At 41.3% G+C, this 16,963-nt stretch overlaps 2 protein-coding genes and 1 pseudogene across 2 annotated transcripts; 2 read left to right on the top strand and 1 right to left on the bottom strand.

The window, feature by feature from the left end:
• Positions 1-390: 390 nt before the first annotated feature.
• Positions 391-1,423, top strand: cox19 (cytochrome c oxidase assembly factor COX19). Its single transcript, XM_029528229.1, has 3 exons — positions 391-574; positions 916-1,027; positions 1,140-1,423. Exons 1-3 carry the CDS (start codon positions 493-495, stop codon positions 1,231-1,233), a joined length of 288 nt encoding a protein of 95 aa, XP_029384089.1. The 5' UTR covers positions 391-492; the 3' UTR covers positions 1,234-1,423.
• A 1,043-nt stretch (positions 1,424-2,466) lies between these two features.
• Positions 2,467-6,423, bottom strand: LOC115060335 (RNA-binding protein with serine-rich domain 1-like). Its single transcript, XM_029528227.1, has 7 exons — positions 6,379-6,423; positions 5,721-5,867; positions 5,342-5,521; positions 5,128-5,230; positions 4,681-4,834; positions 4,417-4,558; positions 2,467-4,264 (listed from the first exon to the last, which is right to left on the bottom strand). Coding segments are annotated over exons 1-7 (828 nt in total). The 5' UTR covers positions 6,381-6,423; the 3' UTR covers positions 2,467-4,164.
• Positions 6,424-7,558: 1,135 nt separating this feature from the next.
• On the top strand, positions 7,559-10,731 carry LOC115060327 (solute carrier family 2, facilitated glucose transporter member 11 pseudogene; annotated as a pseudogene).
• Positions 10,732-16,963: the final 6,232 nt, after the last annotated feature.

The following is a 16,963-nucleotide window of genomic DNA, read 5'->3' as shown; positions in this document are numbered from 1 at the left end:
ATTTCAACTCATTTTATCATCGATTCTCTTGCCTGTCTCTTACAGGAGTCAGTCATATCAAATAACATTTTTTTAATAGCACTTTTCATGCAGACGAGCAACACAAAGTGCTTCACAGGTTTAACAAAAAGAAAGAACACACAAAAAAAATGCCTACAACATACAGAATACACACGAGTGTGCATTTTCCTTAATTTAAACATTTTAAAGTATTTTCTTTATTCTATTGTTATGAACAAAGTGCTTGTTCGTCCGGGAGTTCATACGATACGTACAATTCATTTTTATATTTTATAAAAAATAATTGGAATGGAACTTTGTAATTATTTAGCTGATCGATGTGGTCGACTCGATTGCTATTGTCTGTCTGGTGCGACGGGCCCAAGTAACGTCATCTAGAGGCGACAGCTGAGCGACGCTCGGTGATAGTACTTTCCTGCAGTCCAGAGGACCCGCACCTCTTTAATCCAGGCTCCTGACATTCAGACAAACATGTCGACGGCCATGAACTTTGGCTCCAAGAGCTTTAAGCCTCGGCCCCCGGACAAAGGCTCTTTCCCCCTGGACCACTTCGGTGAGTGGGCACATCTGTCCAGCATGAATACACACCGAGACATGCAGTCGTACAAATCATGGAATGTTTTGCAAAGATGCTAAAAAAAAAGAAAGAAAAGAAAAACCTTTAAAAAAATGACGCATTTCCAATCGTCACTGTGAAAGTGACAATAATTTCTGCAAATCTGCTCAGTGGGTTTAATATGAGGACGAACAGACTGCACATCTTTAGGCCTGATCCAGCAACACATCACAAATTAGTATCAATAAAGAGACAAAGTAATGTTCAAAGAACAATCTAACCACAGCATGACAAGTGTTGACATGCGTAAGGTTGAAGTTGGCTATTTTTAATTTCAGGGGAGTGTAAGGCCTTCAAGGAGAAGTTCATGAAGTGTCTGAGAGACAACAGCTTCGACAACTCCCAGTGTCGACTACAGTCCAAAGACTACCTGGAATGTCGGATGGAGAAGTAAGAATCATCTTCCAGTAATTCAATTCAAACCTATGTTGACTCAAAGTTCAACGTGTTGTCATTTGTAATCAGAGATGGATGACTTTCCTTGTTGTTTTGCACGTTCCAGTCAGCTAATGGCCAAGGAGCCTCTGGAGAGACTGGGATTCAGGGACCTGATGGATCCACCTCTTAGCCAAGCAGACCAAAACACTAAACCCTGACCTTACAAGGGTAACGCTTCTGAATAGAAGCACTTGGTTGAGTGCTTGGTTGGTAAAGTCCTAAAAAAAAGGGATTTAAAGACTGCTGTGAGTGTGAGGCTGAAAGAAATGACTTGTTTTCTGAATCACTTGTACATAAGAAAAACGTGTATAATGTATATAGAGATGTTTTGTGTGACAATAAATTCTCTTTCTATTTAAGCTAAACTTTGCGTCTGGCTGCTGGAGGCTCAACAGTGTGAGCACATAGCTTAAACATTTTGACAAGTTGAAAATTGAAGTAATTGCTCAAGACCTTTAAACATTTTATGTAATGACCTTCATGGGGGAGCTCCACTGGTTGTAAAAATGTCGATTAGAAAATGGCCCTATTTCTCACTTGATATTTAGCTCAGTAACATTCTCCCAATGCATTTATGTGTGAAGTCTCTAGTTTCAAGCCTTCATTACAACATGTTTGTTGTTAAGTCATGGTCTCATTTAGTGGAAAAATGCATACATATATCAACACACATCTATATTTTGCCTGACACCACACCACCAGTGTGGCCGTATAATGTAGCTAGTGTTGGTGTACTTACACGTAAATATGCAAACAGTGAGGAGATGCCTCTTCTCTGCTGGAGGCTGGCATTGATCACCAACATTAGATGGGGGAGGGTGGGGGCTACGACACACAGCCAAGTAGAGTAACAAGTATATTTAATTACTTTCCTGAAAAAAAGTAGTTACAGTAGTAATTGTTTCCATGTGTTATAAATCAAAGTGATTTTAAAGCCGTTTTAACTCTAACTAAAGAACAAAAGCATCAAGTTCACAGCTCCCAGAGGGAGGCGCCTTGTCTCCTCCACACTGGAGAAATCTGACAAGTGAAACATCCACAGCCTCATTCTGGGCACTCACTGACCCGACACGTCAGCTACTCAAGAATGAAGCTCTGGACTGCACAAAACTCTTTTGTCTACATGAGGGCACTGGCACACACAAACACATACCTTTATCTCTGGGAAACAGGGACCAGCTGTAGTTCTGGTTGGCTGCTCAACTGTCCATTAAAAAAAACTAGGTTCATGTGCCACAGTGTGATGTAGTGACAATCACTGAAACACAAAGACTGGACAAACACTCGACCGCAGGTTTTACTGTGATTATCGTCACACAATCAACAGTTCATTTACCTGATCATGGTTAGCTTAAAAAAAAAAACGCCTCGTAGTCAAGAGTTTACAGCGTCGCCCAAAAGACAGAAATGCTTTAAATACTCAGGTGTACTTGGTATGATGTGTCTTAACCATAAAAATCAAATGAAACCAATTACTCAGATTTGTATTTTTTAAGTTCAAACAATTACCTTTATTGTGACACCGCAAGTCAGACGGTACACTCGAGCCACCGATATAAAATGAAAAACACGAACACACACACCAACACTCCACAACTGAAGAAACTGTCACCCCAAAGCTGACCCCACAGATGTGGATCAGGAGTTCACCGCGCAACATTAAATAGAAGTGAGTGGGAAAAGGAAGAGAAAGTGACCGTCTGAGCTCTTTTCTCTCATTTATGAACTTTGATTAAAATGGACAATCACTAACTGTACTTTTTCTGATTATACTGCATGTATAGCTGCCATTATGATTTACTGTAACTCTGCTAAGACATCTTACAGTAAATTACACAGGTGTGTTATTACATGTATGGGAGTCACCAGACTGCCTTTCACTGCAAGACACTTCGCTCCTGATGTGAAAGGCCAGAGTACGGCTTTAAACCTCAGTATTTCTATATGCTTCAATTAAAACCAGCAGCACAAGTTAAAATCCTAAATGTATTAAAATAGCAGAGAGCGGCATTGAACGTGAACATCTCCGCCCTGCCAGAACGATTTCAGAGAACAGTTGACATGTTGTACAGCAGGACCGTTTTCAGAATGTTTTAGTGGCTCAGCGATGAGAGCACTGACATGAGAGTCACACATGTTCATCCAGTAGAAGATTTACTCCATGCTAACATGACTGCAGAATGTGATGGTGACAACAACAATTTTCCATCCCTATAACTGCATTAACATCATCCTCTGCTCAGGTTTAAGGATAGACTTTGTGTGCCTCACGCACAACAACAACAGTATTGGGTGGAAATGTGCAAATTAGTTTTTTACTTTGTAGATTTTCATGATATTTGTGCCAAATTTGCATAAAAGCTAACCCAGCTAACTACAGTGTCCGCTTCTGTTTACAACACAATAAAAGGTTTTAGGTGAATCTACAATGATATATTTGCACTAGCCCTCATCAGTGAGGCTTGTCATACATCTACAAATTAGCATAGATCAACCCATGCTGGCTCACTGCAGATGAATTGTATGCCATCACATAAATTTGAAAAAACAAAACAAAAACAAAACTTGCTGTCACTTACTACTAAATAGTCTGTAATTTTCTCCAGCAGAAGCTCTGAAATGTATTTCTACATTCAGTCTGTATGGATCTTAGTCATAGTAACGAAAAACCTCAAGGGTCTGTTAATTTATGTGTTAATATTAACTTCACATATTCTGAATGCACATAAATTGTTATTAGCACCTTATATTTATTTCATTTATTGTACGCTGACACTCTAGAGTTTGTGTTTATATATATGTGTGTGTGTGTGTGTGTAACTTATTAAGATGACTATCATCATTTACCCTTTTCAAATATAGTTTGCTTCCCAATGAATACAGTGGAAGCTCTAACATTAGCATGAAACACTGAATAAAACAGTCTACTGAGTGACATAGTAATGAATTTGATGCCCATGCTCTCATCATTCAGAGGGTGTTGGTTAACTAGAAAACTCTTTCTTTCATGTTTGGATGGTCACACTGACACTGATCAAAAGGACACAGTAGAGGAAGAGATCCAGAGGGTTTGGGGTGGTACGTATTCACTAGCGGGAGGAGTTGGAACTGGAACGTGACCGGTGACGGCGGCGGCCGGGGGATCGTGACCTGCGCCGCACAGGGGAGCGTCGCCGTGGAGACCGAGATCTATAAGAGACAGTAAAAAGGCAGAGACCGAGAATTAGAGTGTTAAAAGGGAGGTCTTGTGCCACAGCAATAAACTTTGACTCCAGAGATTCTATCAGCTGTAAGATCTACATTTTTTGATTCCTAAATCAAGCACTGTGGTTCTTTCTTACCTTCTTCTCATTCGAGGTGGAGTGCGCCGCCACATCGGAGGGGGTGGAGGCATCCTACGGGGGGGTGAGAGCCGGCGAGGGGGAGGGCGCACAGTGGGAGTCAGCACAGCTGTGACTGTGATCTCCTGACCGTCAATCTGCCCTGAAGAGAGAAAAATCATGTCAAATCTATGTGTCCATTTCATCACATTAGTAGAAGAACCACTCCAGTGTCAGAACATAGGTCTTTTGACATTCTGCTCATGTTCCACCACATCTTCTAACCTCCATCCATGTGTTTCAGAGCCTTCTCCGCCTCCTCGGGTGTTTCAAACTCCACGTAGGCATAGCCTTTGGACAGGTGAGGGTGGATGCGGTTCATGGGCATGTCGATCATCTTTATTTTTCCATAGGTGGAGAAAATCTCCTGGATGTGTTCCTGCAAAGGCGCAAAATAAAACATTTGGACATTTGCACTATTGTCTACATCATAAATTTAAAGGAATTGGCAGAGACATGCAGAATGTTTTTTTTTTTTTAACAACATATAGAATAGAATTTCTATAGAATAGAAATTTCTAGTTAGTTGGCAGTTTACACCACGAGGAAAGTTTCAGATAGCTTTCAAACAGAAACAGAAAGCCAGAAATTGGCATATTTCCATTATTTAAAGATCATAATCAACAGATCTACAGATGTCCCACATGCCCAGAAACATGGATTAGCACTGACCTTGATGACGTTTCTTGTCAGCCGGCCCAGGTAGACCTTGGTAGGTTTTGGTGTAGGGCTCCTGCGTCGTCGGTCTCTGTCATCCTTCTTTGCTGATTTTGACCTATAGTGACATTTACCATGCAGTTATTATCGGTGTTGGAAGAGGAAATAAAATCTGATGATCTTCATTTATTCAAAAAGAAACAGGTTTTAACTAAGGCCCATTCCATACTTTGACCGCGAGCGTCGTCTGTTGTTGTGGCGCTGGCGGCTGGGGCTCGGCGAGGAGGATGAGGAGGAAGAGGAAGAGGAGCGGGAGCTGGACGAGCCTGAGTGGCTGGAGGCAGAGGAGCTGGAGCCGCTGGAGGAGCCTGAACTGGACCCTGAGCTGCTGCTGGAGCTGGAGCTCGACCTAAACAACAGCAGGTTTTAGAAAAGGAGCAAGTGGCTGAACCAGCATGTAGTGTAGAAATATCAAGGACAACCCGACTCGGTAATGACTGAGAAACATTCAGAACTCGTTTAGATGTCTCTCTTCTTCACCTGAAAATGACACTAACTAACAACATGGTAAAAAAAAACAAAAAAACAACAACAACCTAGCTCCTGACCTGCTACTCCCACTGGAAGCACTGCGGCGTGAGCGGTTCTTTTCCCGGCCACGGTCTTTATCAGTCCCTTCTTTTGTGGTCCCAGATTTCTCCTTAACTCGTTGTTTACTCTTGTCCTCCTCCTTTCTCTTTGTTGGGGAGGGCGCCCTGTTGGAGAAGTAGTAAACAAACAACAGTCAAACTTAGAGGCTTTGGTTGTCACAGTTTTTAAACCAGACTCTTGTACAAGAAGCCAGAATTAGTTATCTATTAGATCCGATTTTTGCAGAAATTTGAGTAACATTAAAGGGAAGAGCTGACTGCTTGTTAATGAGTAACCATACAAATTAGTGCCTGACATTCAAAATTCACAGCTATCAATGTACAGAATACCGCGAATAAGCCTGCAGTTTACAAGCACTCCCCAATTAATAAAATGGAGCCGTTTATTAAACACAAATTAGGCGGTTTTGCTGCACAATGAATGACGCTCCTTCAAAGCATTAGCATTGCGATTAGCTAATGAGCTAATACTGGTTTATTATGCTGTGCTGGTCTACCGGTGTGTTGTTGTTTTAAACCAAAACTTTGTACTTTTCCCACTCTGCTCTCGTGGTGGTTCCAAATGTTAGCTATAGATACGCATAAGAGAGAGATTAAAACGGTGTCGTTTACTTACATTTTATCGCCTACTCGCGGCAGTTACAGTCGCAGAGAGATGATGTAATACTATAAGCTTCCTATCAACCAATAACAACATCTGACGTATAAAGGAAGTGACATGTAATAGAAGAAATTATACCCTCAGAGTTGTCTGTCAGGTCCTTCTCGTTTTATAAAACGGAAAGGTGAAATCTTGCAATCTGATTGATTGATATAATGAGCGAATATCACAGCTACTATTCTAAAGCCTTTTCACAGCACATCATTATGCTGTTTTTGACGACATTAACAATTAGACTAAATTAGTTGAATTCACATGTTTATGGATAATTTCCACCTCCATGTAGGGTTGACAACAGGAGAGTGAACTGAACAGTGACTTTCTTCCAAAAAAAACAAAAAAAAAAAAAACAAGGAAAAGATAATATCTATTTCTGATTAATTAAAAATGACATTAAATAGATAGTGTAATCCTCTTATATATTTTCATTATTGGTAACCGTTTTATAAAAGCAATACATCACTTAAGGCCGTGGTATACGCTCATTATATCACAGCTGAGGGGGTTAAATGCTTAAATATATATTAGTTATTGAGCGATAATATCTGAAAACAAAAACGAAAACACTGTCCAGTGTTTTACACACTGCCGTCTTAAACACTGATAGGTGTGGGCATTCAACGCAAAGTCATTCTGGATAATAGAGTTGGGAATAACAACTGCAACAACCAACATCTTCTACATTCAATGAAAGGGTTCGCTCATTGGCGTAATATTTACATGTGAACGTGACTATGAATGAATAAAAAATGCACTACCGCTAAGATTAAAGAAATATGTATTAAAGTTTAACAATATATATCCCACAAATCTAATAGTTACAAAAATATATTAATCAGCCGTTTCATGTTTTCAGACATTTAGACAAGTGACAAGTAATTTTTACATTAATGAATCAGAATCTTTGACACATGTACGTTTACTAAGATATATGCTGTCACTTGGTTTTAACTGAAATAAGTTATATTATATTAAAAATCTATAGATTTTATTTTCACACTGATTTTACATAAAAAAAAACTACTTATGGGCTCACTTGTTCCACATTGCCTGTCAGGTCTTACTGAGGACATACAGTTCGTTTTGCAGTGACGCCGGTAATACAGGAAGTTGATCTGACTTTCATATGCTGAAGGCACAATGCTCAGAGAGAAAACTTTCTGTACGAGCCATAATTTATTCATCAATTCGTCCTCAGGTAATAAATACGCGATCGAGTGCTGTAGGACTCTGAACATCTTGGCTAAAGATGAACGCAAATGCTGCTGATGCAGAGGAACCCAGCAGAGGCCCAGGCAGTGCCAGGATCCTTGCTCTGACTGTGTGCTCTGCAGCCATTGGAGGCACCTTCCAGTATGGCTACAACATCTCCATCATCAACGCTCCTACCAGCTACATCCAGGCCTTCATCAATGATACCTACGTGCAGCGCTGGGGCACACATTTGGAAAATCCACAGGTCACTGTATTGTGGACTCTTGTTGTATCAGCCTTCTCACTGGGGGGTCTGGTTGGTGCACTTCTCGCTGGGCCTATGGCAGTCCACAGCGGGAGGAAGAACTCACTGCTTCTGAACAACTCTTTCCTGTTTGTTGGCGCCGTGCTCGTACTAACATGCCAGCTGGCAAAATCATTTGAGATGATCATCCTTGCCCGGTTTCTGGTTGGGATGAACTCGGGAGTAAGTATGAACATCCAGCCTATGTATTTTGGGGAGAGTGCCCCCAAACACCTCAGGGGGGCTGTGGCTTTTTCCTCTGCTGTTTTCACTGCATTTGGGATTTTCTTGGGTCAGGTTGTGGGACTTACTGAGCTGTTGGGATCAGAGCCTCTTTGGCCCTACTTACTAGCCAGTAATGCTGTGCCAGGGCTGATCCAGCTGCTTACCCTTCCCTGGTTCCCTGAAAGCCCCAGATACCTCCTCATTGACCGGGGAGACAGGGATGCATGTGTCCGGGCACTTGGGAGACTGCGTGGTGGGGAGGCTCCGGTTTTGGAGATGGAGGAGATGCTGCAGGAGCAGCAGCAGCAACAAGCAGCAGCCTTAAATTCGGGATATGCAGCTTCTGCCAAGACACCCTGGTCCCTTTTTAAGGATCGTGACCTGCGAGCTCAGCTCCGAACAGTCATGTTTGCCAGTAGTGCTATGATGCTCTGTGGCAATGACTCAATTTACTTCTATGCTTCTTCCATCTTTCTCAAAGCAGGGATCCCTCCAGACAAAGTCCAGTATGCTGCCATTGGCACGGGGGCATCTGAGCTAACTGCCTCCATACTAAGTAATCTCCTGATTGAACGTGTGGGGCGCAGGTACATTCTCGTTCGTGGGTACATTCTTATGTCTTGCTGGACTGTAGTCTTCACTGTAGCTCTCAACCTCCAGAGCCTTGGGGTGGCAGGGATGCCCTACCTCAGCATGGCGTGTGTTTTCGCCTACATCCTTAGTTTTGGCTTGGGCCCCGCAGGAGTGACGGGGATCTTGCCGGCAGAGATCTTTGACCAAGCAGCTCGTCCGGCAGCATACATGGTCGCAGGCTCACTTATGTGGATCAGCCTGTTCTTGGTAGGAATGCTTTTCCCGTTCCTTGTCAGCGCCTTAGGGGACTTCTGCTTCCTGCCTTTCCTGGCTGTGTGTTTGGTGTCTGCTCTGTTTTTTGGGCTCACCTTACCTGAGACTAAAGGCAAGACGCTCGCTGAAATTACTGCAGAGTTTGGTAGGAAAAATGGAAAAAAGCAAGAGAAGCCTGGGAGGCAGATGGATGAGGTCAATACAGACCACATCCAGCTTAATACAACCTGCTCAATCACTAACCTAACACAAGATCCTGGCCATACCTATAAAAACAGGAACTGAAATGATCAAGATTACTCCAGAGATACAATCTACATTTCTTGATTGATGAAATATGATCTCAGCGTAATGACTCATAATTTCATTTCATTCTGGTTTCATGAGCTTTAAGATTCTGTTTCCACTGACCAGGTTTATGAAGTATTAGATTGTCCTGCTCATTCAAGTTAGTACCCATGGAAGCTTATTGTTGTATTTAAAGGAGCAAAAGATGCTCTCTTTTTATTGTCTCTCTTACTGTGATTACAGGCAGTGTGGACACACACTGATATGCGCAGAAGGATGATCTTTTCTCGATAAAATGTCCACACAATACCCATAAAGTAAACGACGAGGCGGTTTACTAATAAGCCACTCTCCGGTTTCATTCAGTACACCCAGCTTTAGCACTTAAAAAGGAGTGTTGAGAAATGCCCTTTACCCCAATCAGCCATTTCTGCTAAATGTATTTTTTACCTCATAAACACATCTCAAATGAAAAGGTTACATTGTCTGTACAGGTAAGGGGGCTCTTAACCGGCTGTAGTGTCTGCTGTCATTCATTCTGAAATCTGTAGTATGTTATTGACTTGAGTCTTAATTTGTCTTTCTGATGATGATTCTTAATTAAGGAGTCAAGACAATACTATCCCTCAAATGTATCTTCACAACCAAAATTCATACCCTCTCAAGCTCTTTTTCTTTTTCTCTTTTGTGGTCTCTGTAATAATAAAGGCATTCGCTGTAGAGTGGATAAAATTTCATGTATTAAAGGATCAGAGGTCTAATTCAATATAGCTGCACGTTTCACTTGGTTGATCTGACAGTGTGCAACTTGGGCCGTTCATGCATGGACAGGACAGACAGCTAATCCTTAGACTTCTGTAAATTATCTGTATGATGTCAATGAACACATTTATTTCTTGACCGATGCCATTAGCTGCTCACAGAATGGCGACCTAGCTGGTTTAAAACTGTGCCTGTGCACTCAAAAGACTGAATTTATGAATGCAGCGCTGCCAATGGTCCAGTAGGTGTCCCATTAACTCTGTTCTTTGCCTGCTCTCCTTGACGCACCCTAATACTGTACAAAGCTGTGTAAAACCAAAATTAATCAGATGTAACATGCAAAGGGAGGATGGCACGTCCAACACCTCTAAGCTTACAACCTTTCACACCCCACTGTTGACCGTCTGTCATGTAGTCTGTATTATTTCTTATGTAAGCATATATTTATGATTTTTAAATTGAAGATGCTTTTCATTGAAGGGAACAGGAAAATGCAAACAAATATATACATATTACATGTAATCCAAGTTATGCTTTTGTTTTCCTGATTAGATTTCAGGGAGGAAAAGCACTGTTGTAGCATGCTGAAGGTGCTGTGCACTGACTGATTCACACGCTGTGTGATGCTGTTTCAATCCCAGATTTGGGAAAAATCACTTTGTGGAATGCTCAGGATGTATTTAGTAGATTTTGGCGCTCTGTTATTGAGTGATATTTATTCAATGCAAATGACTGCTGTGTGCACAATAATAAAATATAGAAGTGCTGATCTACACCATTGTCTTTGTGATTTGGTTAGTTTGACTTGATTCAGCCTGTCTGATCCAACTGTTCTCGTAATTACATTTAATCCCATTTACTTTGGTTCCCTTTGCTCCTTGGTACTTTAATCAAGCTGTTTCTCCACATGCCCATTAAAGCTGTGCGCGTAATGCTGTTTATTTATGGTTACAAGTGCTGTTTCAGATCATCTCATTGTAAAGCGAGAAAAGGTCCAAGAACGCTGTTTCGCTCTGCTCAGTTATGTCATTTCAGAACTATTTAACAATGCATCCTGGTTGTGAAAACTATAAATAGACGATAGAAGAATAGGATTTATATTTCATTGTTTTCCCAACAAGCTGTGAAAACACTAGAAATCTTAGCTGTAAGTGTTTTTAAAACAGAAAAGGGAATAGGATATAAACTATGTGCTCTTGCTGTCCCCTGATATCCACTGACCTTTTAATAGTAAAGTAAACAAATCATAAATAAATATTCCTGTTAAAATGGAAGAGAGATTAAATGGTCAGTGAGCCTCTAAAGGCCAAGTCAGTTTATATTGCACATCAGAGAAACAGCAAATCTTGTCCTGAGAGATGAATTTTTGTAGACAGCTTCATAGGACCAAGTCAAATTCTGAACACACACTGGTTCTATTTGGCCACTAATGATCTTAGGGATTTTGTGTGTTTATCAGCCTGAGGCGACTGTGAATCGTCAAAACACAACTTGGGAAAAGACTACTTTGCTACTGCAGCACATTCTCCATCCTCACAATTTGGATTCTCCCAGTAGCCTGTTAAATGTGAGGCCACAGCCTGGAGACAATACCCCAAAGTTTCCGGCTCTCTGGGATTCGACCCTCCAGGTGACCAGTCCACCGACCTCTAAACCAAAAGTAACCAATAGCTGCTTCTGCGTATGGTATAAGTGGATCACAGGGACATTATCTTGAATCACAATGCAGATATGTACAAGAAATTAAGCTCATATTCCCATGATACATTATACTGAAACCTCCCCACATATAAAACTGAAAAAGTTTCATAAAAACTAATGAAATGTTTCCCGTACACAACTGAATCACTCACATACAAGTAAAAAAGCTCACATACATATGAATATTCAATAGCTTACATGCAACACTGTACACACACACACACACATGCACAGTAACTCTAGGGCATGTCTCTGACGGCCCCGAGAATCAGTGAATGTCACTGATAAGGAAATCTGGATCATGGAGACCAAAAAAAATACTGAATTAGGTTTTTACTACACAAAAGATATATGTTGCATTCATATATTTTTTTATGCATTTGGTTTGTAGTAAGTGATTGACAATTTTTAAGCCGTCTGCGTTTGTTTTTTTAGTCCTCCTGCTTGAGGATAGAGTGCAAATATCCTTTAAGAGGAACCAAGGGAAGATGTCACCGAAAATTTCACAATACACGCAAAAAGTTAACAATAAAATAAATTAGGTGGGCAAAAATAAGAACAATATGAGATTTGATGCAGTTGTGTCAATCATCGTGCCATTGGAGTGTTGTTGATAACACGTTTAAATACATTTGCCACGGACAAGAATAGCTTGTATGTGAAACCCACCTGTGCCCTTTCAAAGCAAATCAGACTGATAGCATTACAAGAAACTGGCAGTGGGTCACAGTGGACCTGCAACAGAGCATGATCATCATTACCGCCACCTTCGGCACAGGCCAACCTGTGCCTCAGACACGAGCGGGTAGCATGGAGTAACTGAGCCATTATTACTGTTTGACCTTTTGTTTTGAGAAGGCGGAAATAGAGGGAAGGATTATATTTAGTGCTCAGAGCGCACAGCACAGCATATCGCACAAACTAAGCCTGGTTTGATCTGTGTTGGCCATCTCATATATGACGGGTGAGCATATTCAGTGATACCCTGGATTTAGGTGCTCCCTCACAGAGATATTTCAACAGTTTAAAGAATCCGTTTATTTGTGTTCCATCCAACAATGGAAATGAATGAGAGCAATATCAATCTCAAATCTGCGTGTTAAAGCCACATGAATCAGTACTTGTATATTAACTATTGATTTAGTGATTAAGATGCTACTGGCAGCTACAGGGAGGGTTTATGAGGTTTTTGCTGGGAGTTGGTTCCATCGAAAAGGAGCCTGATAACTGAAGGATCTGCTTCTCAATTTATTCTTTGAGACTCCAGGAACCACAAGTAAACCTCCATCCAGAGAGCGAAGAGACCTCCTGGGACAGTAAGGAACTGTGAGTTCTCTAAGATATGACGGAGCTTTGTCATTAAGAGCTTTGTATGTTTGAGGAAGAATTTTGCTGGGAGCCAGTGAGGAGAAATTAGCGCAGGATGTTATCCAATCCCACATCTTTTGATGTTTAAAAGAGACGCTTTTTGAAATCAAATCGAAGCTGAGTTGTATGCAACCAAAAAAAATTTTCAGGGTATTTATTTTCATTTGAAAAATCTTTATGTTGCTTAAAAATGGCTGGAAACGCATACGTTAATCAACTTATTAGCTAATTCAGTTGTTGTAATTATTTTTTATTATTGGAGCTTAATGAATAAGCATTTCGCCCACTTCAGGCAAATTCGTACTGAACGGGTGAAACTGTCCTCTCACTGAGAGAGAGAATAAAACTCGCTTGACTCCAGCTGTTGTATTTTACTGGGGCTTAAGAAACACAATAATGCAGTCCAAGTATGGGCCAGATGTGTCTTGCTATCTGGGAACTCACATTGGAAGAAAACAAGGATTGCTTTTCTTTGTATCTTGTGGACACGTCATGTGAGTATCTTTGGTTTATGTGCGTCTTCCTTTAGCTGTCAAATAGGCGAGCACATCACGAGCACTAATGAAGAGCAGGTATAAAAGTAATCTGAGCTGTGTTGGAGGTGCCTTGAAATAGGATGCTGGACTACCCAGTTCACAAGTCCAAGGCATAATGCAAAAATAAGGCCTATGATTGAGCGAGGATTATCTATCCTCAATTCAAAGTCACATGAAGCTCATGTCAGAAGACTGACATAAAATCAATGGAGGTTTTCACCTTAAATCTATTTCTTGGGGAGTGAAGAGTTTGGACTGTAAACTGTGGGTCTGGATTTCTCATTTTCTGTGAGTAAAGATATTTAGGCACTATGACTGAAAATTTTTTTGGTTAGTGCAGCTTTTCTTCTACCTTATTTTTTGACCTCATAATTGTATAGAAAAAGTGCATAACATTACTCACAAAATCCTCCCCAAATTCAAGCACTGCAAGATGAAAAATCTGTGCTGCTTTAATAACACTTATGAATTTTGAAACTTGATCAGGCAGATCGCTAAGCCGCTTAAAAACCAACTGTGTATGTGAGAGAAAGAGAAAGGGGGGACTTTCAGAAAAAACTCTCTTCCCTCGGGGCCCTGATCTGTGTGTCTGACACCAGCAATGTCAGCATGCATTACTCAGGAACTTTAGGGGAAATGTAATCTTATTTAACCACACTATTGATTTCCTGATGGCTTTATTGATGCTCTAATGAGAACAACTGATAGATAGATGAAGAAAACAGAATGATTAAAAAAAAAAAAAAAAAAAGATATCCCTTCTCCTAAATGTCACCTGTAGCAGAATATTTTATGTGTTGTGCTGTGGGCAGTCAGGGGAGCCCCAGGGTCGTGACTCCATCCATCCATCCTCTACTGATTTTCAGTTTCTGGGTCGCGGGGGATGCTGGAGCCAAACTGGGTGAGGGCGGGGTCACCCTGGACAGGTCACCAGTCCATCACAGGACCAACACACAGAGACAGACAGAGACCAACAACCTCTCACACTCACACTCAGTACAACGGACAATTTAGAGTCACCAGTTAAACCAAACGTGATGTATCTGGACGGTGGGAGGAAACCCACACAGGTACAGGGAGAACATGCAAACTCCACACAGAAAGGCCCCACACTGGGAACTGAAGCTACAACCTTCTTGCTGTGAAGCAACAGTGCTAACCACGACGGTGTCATGCTGCCCTGGTGGTGACTCATTCTGTACAATCAAGAAGAGGACAGTCACAGCAGGGGAGTTCTTCTGGATACAATTACAGGATGATGGAGAAAAATTGACCCATCACTCTTTTCATCATTCCCGAATCTGAGGGAATGCATTTAGCGCTGAATAATAGCCAGCGGAGGCACAATGAGACACCTGGTAAGCACTCCAAAAACTGATTGTCATTGAAATTATCCATATTGCTCATCAGCTCAGCATAATAGAGTCAACCCACCTGCACTGGATGAGAATGGTGTTTCGCTTTTTGAACAAATATATTTGCTTCTGTGGTTTGATTTTTCTTTAAAGGTGATAGTTTGCATTTAGACAGCTTTCCCATGTGGTCAGTATTCAAAGCCAGATGAGATGTACAAGGATACAAATGGCAGAAAGCAAAATGTAGCTGTGCAACAACAGACAAAGGAGCAAGACAAAGGAGCAGGCTGAGCATTTGTTCAAAAACCCTTCCAATCAACGACAGCCAACAGGAGCAGTTTCCAACATCCCACCTGAGAATTTCACTTATCTGAAGTATATATGTCGGTGAGAAGGCTCAGTAGGTGTCTTGTTCCAACTTTGCCTCTATCAAAAGTTCAAGAGCAAGTACTTAAAGATCACATTAAAATGATTTTTAACCTGCTAGCTCCTGAAAATGGCAGCATGCCCCAGATGTAACTGCCTGAGCCAATGATTTTTTTTACCCCCACTGTCTTGGCTCAACCCTTAACATCATCAACAAAACCCGCAACAGAATAAAACGAGTAAGTGTCTGGCAGTGACTTGTTTCAAATGAAGAGATTAAAACCTTAATACATTGAACCTGCTTTTAGTGCACAATGAGCACTTGATTTTTTTCAACAAGGTCACAGATTAAGTGTATACTTTGTCTTTACGGTGACGGCCTTCAATAGACCCTGCTCAGCCTGCGTCCCTGGCATCAAAATAACAACTTCCTGCTGGAGTTCGGGTATCGGATAACGGCATTTTATTGTTCATTTTCATTCATCTACGCCAATCTTGAGTGAAATGCTCGACTTTCTTCATTTTCAATGTGGTGCAATTGAGGCAATTTGTGACTTGCGTTCCTGTGATGCATAAAATATCAAAATCTTCACACCAGATGTGATGTGTTGGCCAAGTGCGGCGAATTTTGGGGCATGTTTAGGCCGCTAAAATGACGCTTGTTTACGCGGAAAAATAAAGATCCTATCCTAGATTTAATAGGCCCGTCGCACAGTTCAGTACTCCAAAGACAATAATGCAATTACTGTCAACACAGCGCAAGCATTTCTGGTGGATGCATATATGAGAAAAGAATGAAGACCAGGTATTTGCTGTGTATGTGTTGTCAAATGAGATGAAAGGCTTTTGGTCTGTTTGTAAGTGTTTTCTTGTGCTGGACTGCATCGAGCTCTTTACACAGCAATATTTCGAAAGAACTCAATAGACCAATGTGACAGCTACCATCCCACGATGACAGCAATAATGATCGACTATCATATTTTGGCATCTCTTCATGCGGCTTATCTTGTACACGGCACATGAAAAACATGTCCTGAGAAAGAAATGAGCTGATAGCTGCTCTGCTCAGGAGACATTTGGTTTCTGTTTCATACTCAGTGCCACGTAGAGGGAGAGAAAGAAATGCCAGAGCACTGCAGCACTGGTCACCAGTCACTGCTCTGGTCTTAATGGGTTAGGAATATACACAGAGGTGAATTCTGGTGCTTCGTTAAAATTTTTCGTGGGTGGCACATTTCCATTTCTTGCTGGACACTGTGACCAAGGCCATACGGCACATCACATCAACTACAAACCTCAAAGGCAACACTTTGAAGTTGCCTGTTTGGCTGACACCTTTAAAGCTCACAACAACAACAACAACAACAAAAACATTTTATCTTGTTCTGTATCAAACTAAAGTGTAAATGTGTAATTTTTGGCAATTAAGGGGATAATTTGTGAAAATGTGGAAAAACTGTGAAAGACATTTCTGACAGGCTGTTACACCAGAGTGTCACGCCAGCCCTTGCTTATGTGAGAAAAGTTGTTTCCCTCTTTCGGGTCCTGCCTTCAGCCTCAGCTGGGAGTCCAAGCAAGACAGTATGATGGCTTTT

This window comes from Echeneis naucrates, chromosome 19 (assembly GCF_900963305.1).
Source record: "Echeneis naucrates chromosome 19, fEcheNa1.1, whole genome shotgun sequence".
In the NCBI taxonomy this organism is placed as follows: domain Eukaryota; kingdom Metazoa; phylum Chordata; class Actinopteri; order Carangiformes; family Echeneidae; genus Echeneis; species Echeneis naucrates.
Note: the sequence above shows the minus strand (reverse complement) of the source record. Positions and strands in the feature narration are given on the sequence as shown.